Source organism: Carassius gibelio, chromosome B3 (assembly GCF_023724105.1).
Source record: "Carassius gibelio isolate Cgi1373 ecotype wild population from Czech Republic chromosome B3, carGib1.2-hapl.c, whole genome shotgun sequence".
NCBI lineage: Eukaryota > Metazoa > Chordata > Actinopteri > Cypriniformes > Cyprinidae > Carassius > Carassius gibelio.
In genome coordinates this window covers 14,316,503-14,333,763 of record NC_068398.1, presented here as the reverse complement: position 1 = coordinate 14,333,763, position 17,261 = coordinate 14,316,503, and the positions used below count along the sequence as shown (strand labels likewise).

Here is a 17,261-nt window from a genome sequence, read left to right as displayed (position 1 = left end):
TAATGAGCATATTAAGCTTTATGAGGGCATCTCAACAAAGAACCATTGATTTCCACCACTCCACTCTTTGTAGATGAACATTAGTGTTTTGCAAAGGAGCATTCATCAGTTCTGTGAAGGAAACATCATACGAGACTCAAAAATAGATTTATGCTGCGGCATGTTTATCCATGTTAATATTGAATCAGGGCCGTAGATCCTAGCACATAGATAAACTTTGATCCTACAAGGGCAGTTAATGTAATGGCCGTGCCAGTCAAGTGCTTATGAACTACAGCCCAATTTCCCAAAGTCCATCCTGGGGATTTTGCCCAGTAATACATTGTGCCAGTTTAAATGGCTAAGCTGATTGCATTGCTTCAGCCGCTGCCACAGAACAATTAAGGGTGTGACATCACATCCAATAGTGCGCTAATGGCCTTGGCTGGAAGTATGATTGCTTGATATTAGTCTGCCATCCTCTGGGCTGGGTGAGCTTCTGGGTTCGAGTCTGGATGCTGCAGACACCAGCTGGGCTGCGTATAGGGTCAAAGGAGCAATGCTGTCTGGGAAGACCGCCAGGCTCCCAAAGGTACAGATTCCCTTGGTTGCATATATGCGGCAGAGAACATTGTCAGCAGTGGCATATTGATTTTATGTATGTGCCCCTGCTTTCTGTCATGATGCAATATTCTGTCAAAGCACTGGCAGGAGAGCACCGGTCCAATTATTGAGCTGGCGTGTAGCCAAAAGCCTTAACTACATCTACAAAGAGCCCATATATATCCACCTTCCAACATGTCTTTCAATCCAATGCACAATTTTACTTCAGAAGAACACAAGTTATATGTGTAAAACTACTTATGTTCAAAATCTGATGGTCTGGGAGTCGTTGATGGTTATTCACTTACCAGAAAGTTCCTGTAAAGCAAGCCGGTTCACTGGCCGACCACTTTTGTAACAGCTCTGCAGAAATTTCCAGACATGCAATTACAGTTCATTGGGAATGTATTGCAATCTATTTAACTTCTTTTTGAAAATACATTTAAATAAAATATCTCAAATTAGGAATAAAATCTAATAACAATGGTATTATAAATTGTGCTTCTTAAGCCTAGATCACAAAAAAAATAAATAAATAAATAAATAATTCAGGTTCACCCAGCTAATACAAAAATCAATAACCAAATGATTGACTGTACTGTTTTTTTTTTTTTTTCATATTTTAAATATATGCAGACACACATGCATACTGTACATGAGTCAACCGTTGTCGTGAACCATCGGTCTGCCCTTTAAATTATGTTATATTTGAGAGTTTATCTCAATAGCTTTTAGATGTTTTTGAAAGAAGTTTCTTATGCTAAACAGGCCTGCAGTTATTTGATCAAAAATACAGTAAAAACTGTAATATTGTAAAATAATACTACAATTCAAAATAACTGTTTTTCTTTTATTCCAAAAATTATTAGGATATTAAGTAAAGATCATGTCCCATGAAGATATTTTATACATTTCCTACTGTAAATATATTAAAACATAATTCTTGATTAGTAATATGCACTGCTAAGAACTTCATTTGGCCAACTTTAAAGGTGACTTTCTCAATATTTAGATTTTTTTGCACACTCATATTCCAGATTTTCAAATAGTTGTATCTGGGCCAAATTTTGTTCTTCCCAAACAAACCATACATCATTGGAAAGATTATTTGTTCAGTGTAAATCTAGTAACCCCCCCCCCCCAAAAAGAAACTTTCAATCTCAAAAATGTACCCTTATGACTAGTTTTGTGGTCCAGGGTTACTTATGCTGATTTGCTGCTCAAGAAAATCTTTTTATCAATGTGCAAACAATACTTTTGATGAATAGAAAGTTCAAAAGAACAGCATTCATTTAAAACAGACTATAAATATCTTTAATGTCACTTTTGATCAATTCAATGCTTCCTTGCTAAATAAAAGTATTTATTTATATAAAAAAAAAGAAAGATAGAAAAAAAGGACACTGTTCATGATAGATTAGGATTTACACAACAAGTGTGATTTGGTCCCATGCATTTCTGACTACTCATAAGGCATGACTGATTGGATCACACATGGTGATTGGTTGTCCACATGTGAACAGATCAGCGAGACGTATAATAATTCCAGGTGTAAATAAAATCACAGAACCACGACCACAGTTCTGCACAGTTATTGAGAATAAAACTGCCTGAACGTCGACACAGCTAATCAATCCAATGAAGCCAAACGGAACGAATGCAAATTTACCTACATTAGCCTGCTTACTTTTCAATTACACCTTCTGCCAATATCAAATGCAATTCTCGAATGGGCCCACTGCTATATGCATGGAGCGAAAGGTGAGTCATTAGTTGTGTCTCAGTGGTGGAGTTTTATTTGGGTCTCGACGGAATGAAAGACACTTGAGTGATAACGGCGAATCGGATCAGCCTCGTCGATCTCAGCCTGGGAGAGCTGCTAATTAGAAAAAGGCAATGAAGAACTACCTTAGCAAGATTAAAGAAGGGCAGAGAACAGGCATTAATTGCACTTCTGTGACAAGGCAGTGGGAGAAAAACACTCGCACACACACTCAAAAGAAAGTCGTGCACAGTATCCATGTCTTCTGCATCACTGGCTGAAGTGTCTCTCTGTTTTTTCCCAGCATTTTCCACTGTTGGTCACAGTAAATGCATGCCCAGAGGAATTAGGCGTGAACACTGAAGGTAATTACATCCCTTACGTGAACCCAAAGCCATAGGGACCTTTGCTGGGTCACCCAGAACTTTCCTAATGAGCAGGCGTTCAGGTTTAAAGATTAGACAAGCAATTAAGCTCTACTTACACTCTGTTGCTGGGAATGATCTTGTAGCCGTCCCTGAACCATGTCACCTGTGGCCGCGGGAAGCAACTGACCGCTGGGGAATTTAGGATGGCGGCCCGGCCCTGTGTCACGGTCTTTCTTTGGTCATTGTCGAGAAAGTCACCCATATCTGTGAGAAGAAAGTCAGGGATCGTATTACAAACATGGGAGAACTTCTTTCACGAAACAAAGCAACCCTGATGACACATTCAGTAGGCTTTTGGGTAAAAACTGCAGAGGTATTCAATCAGAAACATTTATTCAAACATTTATTCATGGTGCACGGCACCACAAGATTGCATCACCATGCAGAACAAAAGAACGTCAAGCACATTGAATTTGGTGACATAGTTCAAGCGGAGCAGTTTTCACATCGATTTAAAGTGTTTAAACAGTTCTTATTTTTGGTTTTTGAAACACCTGCAGCCAGTAAACAATATCCTTAAACTGGCTAAGCTTGCACTTACCTGCCAGATAAAAAAAAAAAAAAAAAAAACTGTTAAGAACTTGATGAAGGTTGTAGTTTTTGTCTTTTTTTAAAAATTATATATATTTGCTTGGCCAGTGTTGTTGTGGGTTTTGGTTCCTTTGCTGTTTTAAAGTATCTGAAATCATCTGGTGAAGTGATATGGACATGTAATGCGGTCTAAGCTGCCTGGAACTACTTTAGCACTATATTTCCCAATATCCCAATAAATGGACCAAACAAGATGGAGCAAACTGATTTGCCTTAAAAGGACTACAGTATATTGCTGAAATTACACACTTCACCTAACAAGCAATCTTGTTTGCTGGTTTGTTTTGGGTAAATAAGGAAAAATGTAATTTAAGTTTCAATAATTATTTCTCATATTTTCACTAGCATGAACATGGCCTATTTTGTGAAAACTCCATCATGGCTGAATGTTTTTTCTGAGCTGAAATGCTGAATTGTCTGGAACAGTCAGTCTGGGTCAGTGTGAACCTTTAGAGCCTGTTTTAAACGCTGGAGTAAAGGTCCAAGCCTAAAAAGTCAGCTTTTTACTGCAGCCATCTTCTTCATTCAGTGTAAATCCTGCCTTATTCAAAGCATAACAGGGAACTTTTAAGAGGTATCATCACTCAGTTCTTTTCCTTTTTCCCATGCATTTACTAAAAATGAGAAGTTTTAAGCTTCAGAAAGGATGCAAAAGCTACATAAAATTCTATATATAAGTAGATGATGCTGAAAGTTCAGCTTTTCATCACAAGAATACATTTACTAATATATTAAAAAGGAAAACAGTTACTTTAAATTGTAGCAATTCAAACCTTAATACTGTGTTGTTACATTTACATTTATGCATTGAACCCAACTGAACCCACAACCTTTTGGGCTGCTAACGCAAAGCTCTACCACTAAGCCACAGGAACAATGGAGGATCCAGTCTTTTTTTTTTTTGTGATAGTTTATCATGAGTCACTTGTTTGTCCCGAACAGTTAAAATGCCCACTGTTCATCGGAAAAATCCTTGAGGTCCCACGATTTCTTTGAATTTACAGAATATTTGGCATATTTGAACCCTTGCCAACAATGACTGTACTGTATGTTTTGAGATCCATCTTTTCACACTGACTGAGGACAACTGAGGGACTCATACACAACTATTACAGAAGGTTTAAACTCCCACCGATGCTCCAGAAGGGAAAACACTGCATTAAGAACCTTGAATTTGAAGATCAGTGTGAATCCAACTTATTTAGTCTTCTGGGAAACATGTAAGTATCTATAGCTTCAAAAGAGCAGTACTACATAAGAAAAAATATCTTCATTCCGATCAAAAGTTTTCACCTCCAGGCTCTTAATGCTTGGTTTTTCCTTCTGGAGCATCAGTGACCATTTGGACCTTTTGTAATAGTTTTGTATGAGTCCCTCAGTCATCCCCAGTGAGAAAAGATGGATCTCAAAATCATACAGTCATTGTTGGAAAGGGTTCAAATAGTCAAAAGATGCTGGATAACCTAAATGATTTTTCTGAAGAACTGCAGACAGTTTAACTGTTCAGGACAAACAAGGGACTTATAAAACTATCATAAAAAACATCATCATCCAGATAACAAAACAATATTAAGAATCAAGTTTATGTAAACTTTTGAACGGGGCCATTTTTATCATTTCAACTAATATTTTCTACTGTGGACTACATGTAGACGTCTTTCATGGGAAATATCTCATTCAGGTCAGCTCTAAATAAAAAAATAACATGCATTTTGTACGAAGTGTATGTAAACTTTTGTCCAGGACTATATAAGTTGTCTGAAGTCATACAACATCATAGAAACAGGAACAGACTACCATGTAAAGCTCTGATCTGATCTACATCAACTCACATGCCACTTGTATCTCGGCTCTTCTCTGAAGCAGAGCGCCCATCCTGTTTCTCACCACACACTGATAAACACCCATATTGGAGCGCTGGAGAGAGGAGATGGTATACCTAAGAGAGAGAAAGAGAATCAACAACTTTAATTCACATCGCACCCATGATAAAAACAGCAGGAAAAACAACAGTTCCCTGCTATTTGCCAACAAATTCAAGGATTTTCGACTCAAATGTGTTCCCATTTAGAGAGGTCGGGTTTAAAAGGTTCACCCTCACAGTCACGACTATCCTTTTTTTCGCCAGCTCGCACATTAACGTGAACAGAGTACATCAAAACGCCACACAGGAACTCCTCTCCATGCCCAGCTATGATGACAAACATCAGATTTCATCCAAAAGGCCACTTCGACCAAAAGCAGAGGTGGTGAACGCTGGGGCATTAAAATCTGTTGGCATTTCCGAACACGCTGAATACATGACTAATGCGCTGTTGCTCACTACTTAGCCGAATCTGTTTACGTCTCTGAAAACCAATTAGAGCAAACCAGTTCTACAGATGGACAAAACGTAGAAAAACTTGACACGGGAAGGCAAGAAGATGCAAAACACCTACTTTAGCATGTATACAGCTCCTAAATTGGAGATAAATCAAAACATCTAATGTAAAATTTGACATTAACTGTGAATCAGATGTCGGCAGTGCACTTCAGGCAACGAATGAAAGCATTATTCGTCTCTGAAGAGAGCCGGGCAGCACTGTAGACACTTCTATTAAGACAGAAGGAACCCGTAGGGCCAATTCTTCAGCAGCTTTAACACTCCACATGTCTGAAGAAATGCTGAGTGCTACAGAGGCTGTATGCTGATTAAGAAAGAGGCTATCATTACTGAGAAATTAAACATAAGGCATGGAGAGACCTCAACTAGGAAATTACATCGTTGATTAAATGTGCTACTGCATAAACTAGTGGAATCTCTCTCTCTAGAAAAAAAAAAAACTTAATTAAAAATTATTTGAATGCGCTTCACTTCTAGTAATTTAATTTTTAATTAATGGCACATTCCAGGTTCAATTCGGAGTTAAGCTCCATCAAAAACATCTGTCACAGAAAATAATGTCGACTTGTCTCTCAGTTTGTTAAAGCAAACAAAAACTGCGTTGAGAGTAGTCCGGGTATAATGGAAGTCTATGAGGGAAGGCATTGCATTAAAATCAAAATCAAAATACTGCTTCAACAGACTTAGCATGAGAATGTATTTAAAGAAGAATTGTTTAAAGGACAACTATTAGGCAAAGTTACATTTTACATGTTGTCAGTGTGTGTACACAACCACCCAACTACAATGATAAGTAATCCAACCTCTCCTTTTTTAATCCCCATAAATCATAAGCAGTGTCTCAGAACAAGCCATTTTCAGAATCCGCAAAATGTGATGTCACATTTTACAAGACCCGCCCACAACTGTTGCCAGACACTGCTGTATTAGCAGAGACCCCGCCCTGAGTGAGCCGCACACAATGCGCAATTTCAACTTCATCACATTATAAAATATTCCATTCACAAATTATAGCCAATTTACCAGAACTTTGTTTTTCACAAATTGTCTTTCATTATTTTACTTCACAATTAAAACTGTTATTTTCATATTTTATTTTGTAATACCATAAATCTATATCAGCCATTTTTAAATGCAAAGCGGTATTAAAAATAAATGAATGCCTGATTCAAGTGTCCAAGCCAGTTTTAATGTGACCTTCATTTGACAGAAAGAAAAAATACTCTGTTAGTTTTAAGAAAAATAATAGTTGCATAACAACCTTTGTACAGAGGAAAGAAAGTAAGTGCCTTAACAAAAACACATGCTGCATATTTTGAGAGGTTAAATGTTTAACACTTAAAAAAAATGCAGTATTTTTTTAATATGTTCTTTAAATTCCAGACTGCTTTCATTAACTAAACATTATTTAAGTAATGAGAAAGATTCCTTAAACAGATCCATAAACGAAAACAGCAGGATAAGAATATTGTTCTAGGGGTTAATGGCCATGTTTTGAACAAATTTAATATACCTGCCACAGACAGTGAATAAATTTGTGGGTTGTACAAAAGAAAAGCTGCAGGCGGGATTAATATTAGACTTTTTGTCTCTCATATTAACCATGAGCCTCTGCTGTTCTCTCTCATTGTAACCTTGAGACAGTTCTGAGCAGGACTTCATCTCCAGAAAGCCTTAAGATGAAAGATGGCACTCACTTGTACTCGGGGGAGAAGGCTGTGATATCTGTGTTGTTGAGCACCCATTTGAACTCCAGAGGCCAGCTGCCCTCCGCCAGGCAGGTCATGACCAGGCGGTTCCCTTCTAGGTGGATCTCTGGAGGTCCCGGCTCCGTTTTGAAGTAGGGGGCCACATCACCTGCAGGCAGACATGAAAGAGGCACAGTTAGAAAAGGTGCCAGTTTGGTGTACCGCTACCCGGCGCAGGCACAAAGTCATGTACCATCAAAGATGAAGTCAATTTGCAGGACCATCATCGCTTCCTTAATTTACATCAACCAGCGGCGTCAACTTCACGGAAATCCACAATGATAGAGATGCCTATTTATACCCATTCCTCAGTGTGAGCAAACAAACAGAGGCAATCACGCGAAGGTTATCACAACGTGCTTCTACAAACATGGAGAAGTCTTTCATGACACCTCACAGCGCCGGAGAACCAAAGTGGCAAACCTTTTAAATCCTCCATCTGTGGTTTTCTCCACACTTCACAAGAGCTCAGAGCTTTGATTTTAAAAAAAGGGCACCTGGGTGCAGTGAATCTGACTTCTGTCAGCGGCGTTGCCGTGTTTCCCCTAAAGCTCAGACAAATCAATTGTGCCATGCAATGGCTCTTTTAAACAGTTTATAAACCATATGAAATATGTAAGTGAGAGACGTGCATCTTAGTCGCTATGCACTCGTTGCAAAAAAATAAAATTCTGTATCATTTCTGAAATTTTCTGGATCATTTCTTTACTGGAAAACAAGACAAAAATATTATCTAAACATCTGGATGATTTACTCGAGAAGCATAATATAATGCTTGTTTTATTGGATGCATTTTGATTTAAATGTATTTTTCTTAAGGTGGTGGCAAAATGCTTTCTAATTTTAGGCAAAAATCCTAGACATATGCACACAACAAATATCCAGTTTTAGGTATGTTTTTTTGGTAAACAAGTTACAGATACCGATGTTTTGCCTGTGCTTAGAGATATGATGAGACTTTTCAAGTTTTCCTCTCTCTTTGGAGTGTTACAAGCTGTTTGTTAATAGATAAGATCCCTAAAGTTGCAAAGACTAAAGTCTTGAAACCCAAAGAGATATTCTTTAACTTAGGACTTGTCCATTCCCTCCTAAAACGCTTCGTTTAAACTTGCCACCACATGTTATTTTTAGCAACATCATATGACCCCTTTAACATTCGCCTCTACAGATTCCTGTACTGGATGTAGCAATTAATGTGAATTAATTTGTTAAAGAAAAAAGATCCGATTGCAAGTTCTTTAAATTGACTTGTTTGCATTTATATATCCACATCCAGACACTTTAAGATCTTGTACAGGCTCCTGAATTGCTGTTTCAGTTAAATGGGCGAAATGTCAAGGGGTCACAAACCTGCTGTAGAGCACATGGTGGAGAATGTAGACAGATGCAGCCGAGCTGCTGTGGAGCATATCAATGAGGTCTGTAAAAATGAAATGAAAGGAGGAGATAGAGTCCAAGGTACAGTGAGACTTCAGGTGACTGCTGAGAGAGACAAGGTGTCCTTGAGGTCAGAGCAATTGAGGAATATCTGAGAGTGACCGGAGTGGGCAAGGAAAGGTGGGCATTGCTTTATGGCCATTTTATGGGTTTACCATGGTCATCTCTCTAGAATGGAGGACAAAAAATGCAAGGACCATGCGCTGAAGTAGATTTCCTCGGTTTTTGGGTACTGTGATAAAAATTTATGGGTGGACCTTATGGGTGGACCTGCTATCAGTCAGGTTCAATCCTGAAGCTCCTTTTCTGGGGAGCTGAGATCTTTCAGCTCAAGGGTATAGAATTCAACTTCCACGAGGTCGAGTCTCTGAATATCTCTGCTAGCAAAGCTTAGAACAATCTGAGACTGATTCAGGAGCCCATATGTTGTTCAAAGATAAAATTAAAAAAGCAATAAGCATTTCAGGAAAAGAAATTCAAGGAATTTAATACTTTAGGCTTTGATTGTTAAATTTGCAGAAGCACACACACACACACACACACACACTACATAAGATATGATTCAAGTTCCAGATCTAACCAGTGCAAGGTCTGGATCACATTTACAGTACACTAATGGACCATTATCGCAGAGAGTGAGAATGCATTTCCACAGAAATTACCATCACAAATCTTTTTTTTTTTTTTTTTTTACATTAATAAAACTATACTTTATGTTTTATTACCTTGGCATAAAATAAAAGAAGTTATTAATACATTGGTTAAGGGAGTGATGGCATTTGACATCTTTTGAAATCAATCTTTTGATATTTTCCCCCCCTCTTTTTCAAAGTCATAGAAATGCTACTGTGGATTTTTTTTTCTTTTGATATTTGGGAAAATGGGAACACAATATCAGGAAAATACAACAAGCTGCTACATATGAATGCTTTTTACTTAAGGTCCATGTAAAGACATTTCAGAGAATTGTTTCTAAATACATACAAATGTATTGCTGAAAACACAATACAAAGTGTACAAAAACTATGTAGTACTGAATTGCGGAGATGGACCGTTAAACTGTTTTTCACCATTTTTGCATACAGTTTTTTTTGTGTGCTGGTCTTGATGACACACTGAAGCCACTGAGCACGACCCATCCCCTAACAATATAATAACTAGAGTGCATTAGCATCAGTGGTTCTCCTGCTCAATGGTGATTTACTTTCATTAACGTTAGTTACCACAGCCTACAGTTTGCTAGCTAGCTATGCATTTGTCATGTAAATAAATATTATAAACATGTATGGCTGTGTAAATCCAACTAAGCTTCTAGAGGGAACATCCATTCAAGCTGTAGCATTATTCAACGATTTTCTCAATCAAATTTGGCTGGGTGGTTAATAATAACACATTTTTCTGTGGTGTGACAAACTACAACAAATGTTGTGGTTTCTGTTCACTTTACTCAACTATGTGCTGAATATTACTGCAGGCCTGAAGAAAAGATGCAGACACGTAAAAACTGGCCTCCTTTCCTCACAAAGCATTCGAATTCAACTCAATAATACATCACAAAAATATTAAGAAAAAGATTAATGGCTGGGCTAGCACTGAAATGTTCAGTCAAACTGACGTGCATCCTCCTCTTCCCTCCTCATCTATCTCTCTAGTTCTTCATCTCAGAGGGAAGTCATGTCTACAAGCAGACACCTGCTCACCTCTAAGGCATTTACATCTACTAAATCTAAAGAGTGTGAAGCATCCCCACATGGCATTTAACCAAGCTTTAGGAAACACTGAACCCCACAAACATTTTCACCTCAGTATTTTCCATGAAGACATGAGGAGCTCTGACTCTCACATGCAACACACGCATGGACTCCCTTCAAAAATGTAAAAACAGTCCCCTGTTGTTCTATCCTTTCATTTGCTGCAAACATTGAAGGACGTGCCAGACTTGACACACCTCTTATTTCATTCCTCCAGCACTGACATAAAACCTGTAAAATGTTAGTAGCCTTATGGTTGGCTGTAAATATAAAAAAGCAATAAGAGTGGCGAGGAAACTGCGCACCCAAGTTTAATCGTCCTCACCCGGGCAAGGAGCACCTTGTTAGAAAGTTTTCAGCCGTTAGTATCAATCCATTTTTCATCGAACGCGTTTCACCTACTTAGCTAGAAGCTCTTCTCTGACAGCTTGATTCGGCTTTCACTCATTGTGTGTCTTATTCTCATTTGATGCTGTGAAGATGAGAGGGGAAATGCATTTTTAATCTCTGATCAGTCTACTGCAGACTCTGAGAGGGATATTTTACAGAAAGCAGGATTTTCCTTGCTCTTTTGAAAGAGAATAGCTTGATGTTCTATGCAGACATACTCTAATATTTACAGTTTCCAAAGCTACCTGCACACTGCAATGAAACAAATGATGGAAATTGCACTAAATAACATCACAATTTATGTAAGTCATAAAATTTCACAAGTTTGTAACTAAGTTGTAGCATTATTGGTCTTTCATGACTCTACAACTCTATTCTGCTACTTACTTTTCATTTATTTAAAAGCATGTCTGGTATTTCTCAAACATTTAAACATTGTTAGTAATAAACTAAGTTAGTAATAAACTAAACAAAAAAGGAATTTTGTGAAATATGACTACAATTTTTGAATAACTATTTCATATGCAGGTTTAGAACAGCCTGGGTAAATAATGACATGATTTTCATCTTTGGGTGAACCATACCTTTAAAGTGACAGACACACTTGTGCTTCTAAAGGTATGGGCTGCAGAACTTTCAAAAAATACTAATACTAAAAAATGATAAACAATCAAATTTAAAACAATATTAATGTGTTCTGTTGCAAGTTTTTTTTTTTTATGGTGCTGTCATGAATGGGTGTCCCTTATTTTGCCTCGATGGAAGGTGGAAACCCTAGTTCAGAAAACGAACAAAGCTTTTACAGGTTTGGAATAACATGACGGTAAGTGATTAGTAACAACATTTTTATTTTGGGGTTGAGTATCCCTTTAATATTTGTGTATAAACGAGATACTTTTTTTCAGGATTTTTTGATGAATAGAAAGTTCAAAAGAACAGCATTTAACTGAAATAGAAATATTTTGTAGCACGATAGATGCATTTGCTGTCACTTTTGATCAATTTAGTGCATTTTTGCTGAATAAAAGTATTAATGTCTCTAAATAAAAAAAATAAAATAAAAAATTGTATTAAAAAAATTTAATAATTCTTACCGACCCTAAACTTTTAAATGCAAAAATATACAGACATCAAAACAGAACATCTGCATATCAAAATTGATTCAGCATTTTTGCAACTTATGAATACTATATGGGCTCTCTCTAAAGACTGGGTTTTGAGTATTCATTATTTAGATTTAATATGAAAATATATATACAGTATTTACACAGTAAATGGTGCAATTAAAAAATTTGAAATCAATAGTACTAAGTAAGAATTTTATACTGGGCTGCTATTCCACAACAGTACAGTAGAGGTTCAGTACAGTAGTGAAAAAAGCCTGTTTTCTTCTAAGGGCCTGAGCAAGGATAACTAAATTATAACTCATGAATACCTCTCTAACATAAGTGGACTTTAGGAGACAACTTCTAGAATTCTACCCCTTTTAAATCAATGCCTTGTGCAATTACCCCTCAGGATCAAAATGTCTGTGGTGTAAACACAATTTGCACTCACATTTCTTCAGTGAGCATGTGAGGGGAAATAAGCAGTGTACACAAGAAAAATCTGCCACTGACAAAAGTACACAATCATGCAACGAACATTGCCCATCTTGATGAAAAAGGCCCAAAAGGACCTTGATTGTGTTAGCATAAGAGCCGTAGGTATTCCCAGCGAAACACCCAGAGAAGAATTCACAATGACTGTACGTCGCTCTTGAGACGCGATCTGTTTGATATGCTATGGGAACGGCTGTCTTTGTGAATACCAACGAGTCCTCTACAAATTCTCCTTCAGATAGGATCAAATCAAGCAGGCGAAAAATAGTAAGGGGTAGGAAAAGAAACAAGTACAACTGCACCAAATCAGTTCTTCACCTCCCGGTAAGGAAATTAAAACATCCTCTTCTGCTTATCAATGTCAAAACATCACAGCATTCGCAAACAACCCTCCATCAAATTTTATATAATTATTAATGAGTATAATAATGGTAAATCAGATAAAGGCAGGATTTTGATGTAGTTCCAGGCAAGCCTCTTTAAGCATGCTACATCTCGAGAAAGACCCTTCCCATCTGCTGCGGGTCCCTGGCTGGATCAGGCAGACGCCTGTTAGACAGGTAGAGTGCAGGCATCTTTTCCCGTCTACTCCACCTTTCCTATTTTGCCAGGTGTGTTCAATGGAGCCTTCACTTTCCATTTGTCTGTGCATGAAGCTGGAGTGGCAGTGTGGGGCTCATCAGCATTCTGCCTCTCCAGTGGACCGTACCAATGCAAGATGACTTCAGGAATGCATAAGCAGAGACCAAGAAGGAAATTCAATTTGTTGGGATTATTATCAAAGATGAAATGTTCCGACAGCAGACAGCTTGGCTAAAAGTGGATGTAACAGACCTCCTCTAGGCCTGATGGGCAATGTTGATGAAACCGGCCCCTACTTTTTCATTAACTACTGCTGCTTTTCTAATTTGTTCCTTACTTTTTCTAACAGGAATGCAAACCTGACAGAGCAATGCCACAACAATCCACAGAAAATCCAAGAAAGTAAAAAAAAAAAAACTAAACAGCAACTTTTATTTCTTTAGACCTATGCATTATTTTATCTTCATTATTTCTAACAAGTAACTAAGAATGTGAAAAGTAGCCAACTTATTATGTTGATCTTATTTTTCTTATAGTATTTTAAATATTATTTCAAATACAGCCTAATAGAGCTGCTGCAGTCTATAATGATGTTAATATTTTTTTACAGAAAAACACTAATTGCTTTTAAGCCATTTAAACGTTATAAAGTTTCAGGAGTGATAGTTCCATGGTAATTTAAATGATAATTTTCTGTGTGTACGGAACAGAACTAGGGCCCTATGATTACCACGATGCGAAAAAAGCTGACTGAATTGCAGAATCCAGTCATAGAAGCTGAATTTACTGTATAACGTGGAACGTTGCAGAGTTGGCCAAATTTTGTATTGATAAATCAAAAATAGGTCAGTGCACTTATATTAAAACACAGATGGACTAGAGTATGTGAACATTAAGCCACAAAAACTGCAATATGATTCCTTCCTGCATGTCTTCCATGTCTCCGTTGTGAATGAATAGTGAAGATCAACTATCATCATATCATATAGAAAAAGAATCTTAAAGGGGTCCTATTATGTTCTGTTACAAAGTCTTGTTTTTTACTTTTAAAGTTTGGATTAACTTGAAGAAACTGTGACAGAAATACATTACTTAGTTTAATAATAATATTACTACTAATTAAAAAAAATATTAAAATATTATTTTAAGGACTATTAACCAGAATTTATTTAGCATATACATATAAATACATAATATTTATTTCTGAAAAAGAGTATAAATAAATAAAATAATGTTTTTTTATTTATAAAAATTAAATTAATCAGAGATATTACAGTTTAATCGAGAAACAATATATAAAGCATGATATCAGAAAAATTAAAATGTAAATTAAAAAAAGAAATTAGATTGATTTCTTGATTGTAACTCCTGTAAATTACTGAACAGTGTGAATAGATAAATAATTATGATACAATTTATTTCCATTTTATGGCAAGTAACCAATAACTGGCCACTATTTCATCTAAAATAAAAATTTGGCTAAAGTTTGCCATTTTGTCTAAAATAAACAAAATAATAACACTAAAAACGTCTCGGGCTAAGTACTGTATGTAACCATGGCTCCCTGAGAAGGGAATGAGACACTGCGTCCTCTAGGGGTCACTATGGGGAAAGCCTTCAGCGTGATCAGTGTCTAAATTATATATTCCAAGACGCAAGTTAGAATCTGTGATTACTAAGTACAGTGAATATCCACACTGGTGCGGTGACTGACAGCAACACATTCACTTCAAAACAGGTTTCATCCGTGCTGGATCACAACTCACGCCGGGAATATAATTCCGCAAAGAACTGCAATTCCAGGTTTTAAAACATAGATGGTGACAAAGAGGCAAAACTTTACAGACTGCAGCTTAAAATGCCTTACTAGTCCTTGCCATGGTAAAGAAGAGTAATCGCATACATGCTTCAAACAAAACAGTCCTCAAGATGAAGAAGAGGATAAACGCGTTCTCCCAGCACCGGGTGATGACATCATAGACCGTTGCCAGCCAGTGTTATTGTTGTGTTTAGATGCATGCTTCAAACACCGTTCACACTGAAGGCGTTCCCCATAGCGACCCCTAGAGAACGCAGTTTGAAGGTCCCCCAGAAGGGAACTAAAATCAATAGATTTAATAGTGTTTGTAAATGAAGATCAGCGCAGACAAAGGCTGCAGACAGCACACCTTGTTTGTTATCTTTATTTTATAAGTGCACAAAGTTTTGTTGTTATTATGTCTGTATTGCTCTTATCTGTACGATTAAAACTGAAAGTGTAATTTGAGTTATTTTCGGGGTTATCAGGAGAAAATGACTCATAACGCTATAATCGACTCCAGAGGGTTAAGTCAACAGTTATCCATATTCCATAAAGTATATTAATGTTGTAATACCAATATTCACTTGAGCATCACAATTGTACAATATCTGTTATGAAATATATATATATATATATATTCACTTAACGATTCACTTTGAGATAAAGGACTCTTCAAAAATATTGCTCTTAAGGAGTTATATCCTTGTACTGTAATCTAACTCTAGCCCTTTAGGTTATGACAACGAAACAATTTTCAAATCTAAAAATAGGCACAACCCTACAACTATCTCAGATATCCCTCCAGCCATGAAAACCAGGATCACTTTGGATTCCTTGTCAAATCAAGGACCCTTTGCAATCATTTGTAATGTCAGATAAAGAGCCAACAGCCACCCGATGCTGGTTACTTCTGCACTCCATGGGAAATACGGGTCTGCCTTCTGACTCTTAACTCAATTACCTTTAAAGGGGCTCCTGGGAGCACTAGCCTGCTTTTTATCTGTCAGTCTGTCTGGGGGAGTAAAGCCCACACACTGACAATCAGAGTGGGCAAAACTAGCTCATTACCAACCATTTGATGAGCTGACTGTGAATCAAAGCGCTAGACAGGGCTTTGAACCTGAGAGCACAGTGCTTGACAAGATTTGATACATCAACACAGGAAGAAACACACATGTGAAGTTAGTTAACAGCCAACCACATACTGGTGCACAAGGCATCAAACTTTGAGGATCATAGTGATAATGATAGGGAATGCAAGATTTCAACGATAAAAAGGGTTAAATGATTTTAATCATTTGTGGTTTTTGTGGTTTTTGATTTTAATCACAAGTGGTTTTTGCTAAGGAAAGTTTCGTTTTTACTATTGCTCAAACTTGAAAACAACATGCAACCATACTGCAATGTGCTAAAATGACCCAAATCAGCTTAGCAACAGTCTATCAACCACAAAAAACACCCTTGCAACCATACAGCAACTTGCTAAAACCCACTAAAAATAGTGACCATATAGTAAGACTTTATCAACCAGCCAGACTCTAACAACAAGAGTCGGGTATAATGCATTACACAGTAACTTATTAAATAGTAAGTTTTCTACAGTTGCTAATGTCAATAAAATGTTTTTTTTTCTTTCACTATTTTAATGTTAGTTAGTGTGTAATGTTGCTGTTTGACCATAAACAATATCTGCAAAATTAAGAAGCTGAAAGTTCAATGCAAATGGAGATATCTTTGAAAATTCTGGCAGTTTAATGCCTAAAAAATGCTGGTAGGGACTACAACAAGTTACTTGTTGTTCGTGACATAACAAAACCAGATAAACCCTGCCCTCTGGAAAAGGCAGCAAAGGAGGCGAGGCCATGCTATGCTGCTTTAAAGAAGAGGAAGGGAAAACTAAAGGTGCTTGTAAAAATCATTCATATATGAATCTGTCTTCTAATGATTCTAATGGATTCACAAGTTTCAAAATCAATGTTCTAAACTAAAGAAGCTGTTCTTAATATTGCGTCCCACTGTTCTGCACATGCTCTGTATCTCTCTCTCTTTCTCTCTCTCATTCAGCTCAGCTCCAACAATGAACTGTTACAATTATACACTTTTTTTCACATAGCTAGGAGAAGTGTTAAACATGAATGCGCGTGCAGTTGCCGTACTGTATGAAAGCTTTAATAAGGATAAAACCATATATTAAAAGCTAAAATA

General features: G+C 37.0%; 1 protein-coding gene across 4 annotated transcripts in view; it reads right to left on the bottom strand.

Moving 5' to 3' along the window:
* The window catches only part of LOC127951780 (protein sidekick-1), a 285,662-nt gene that overhangs the window by 152,037 nt on the left and 116,364 nt on the right, over window positions 1–17,261 (bottom strand). For all 4 annotated transcript variants that reach the window (XM_052549813.1, XM_052549814.1, XM_052549816.1 and 1 more), the window contains exons 2-4: window positions 7,444–7,603; window positions 5,196–5,302; window positions 2,829–2,976 (exon numbers count right to left, since the gene is read on the bottom strand). In XM_052549813.1, the coding sequence (XP_052405773.1) occupies window positions 2,829–2,976; window positions 5,196–5,302; window positions 7,444–7,603 (415 nt within the window). The remainder of the gene's footprint in view (window positions 1–2,828; window positions 2,977–5,195; window positions 5,303–7,443; window positions 7,604–17,261) is intronic.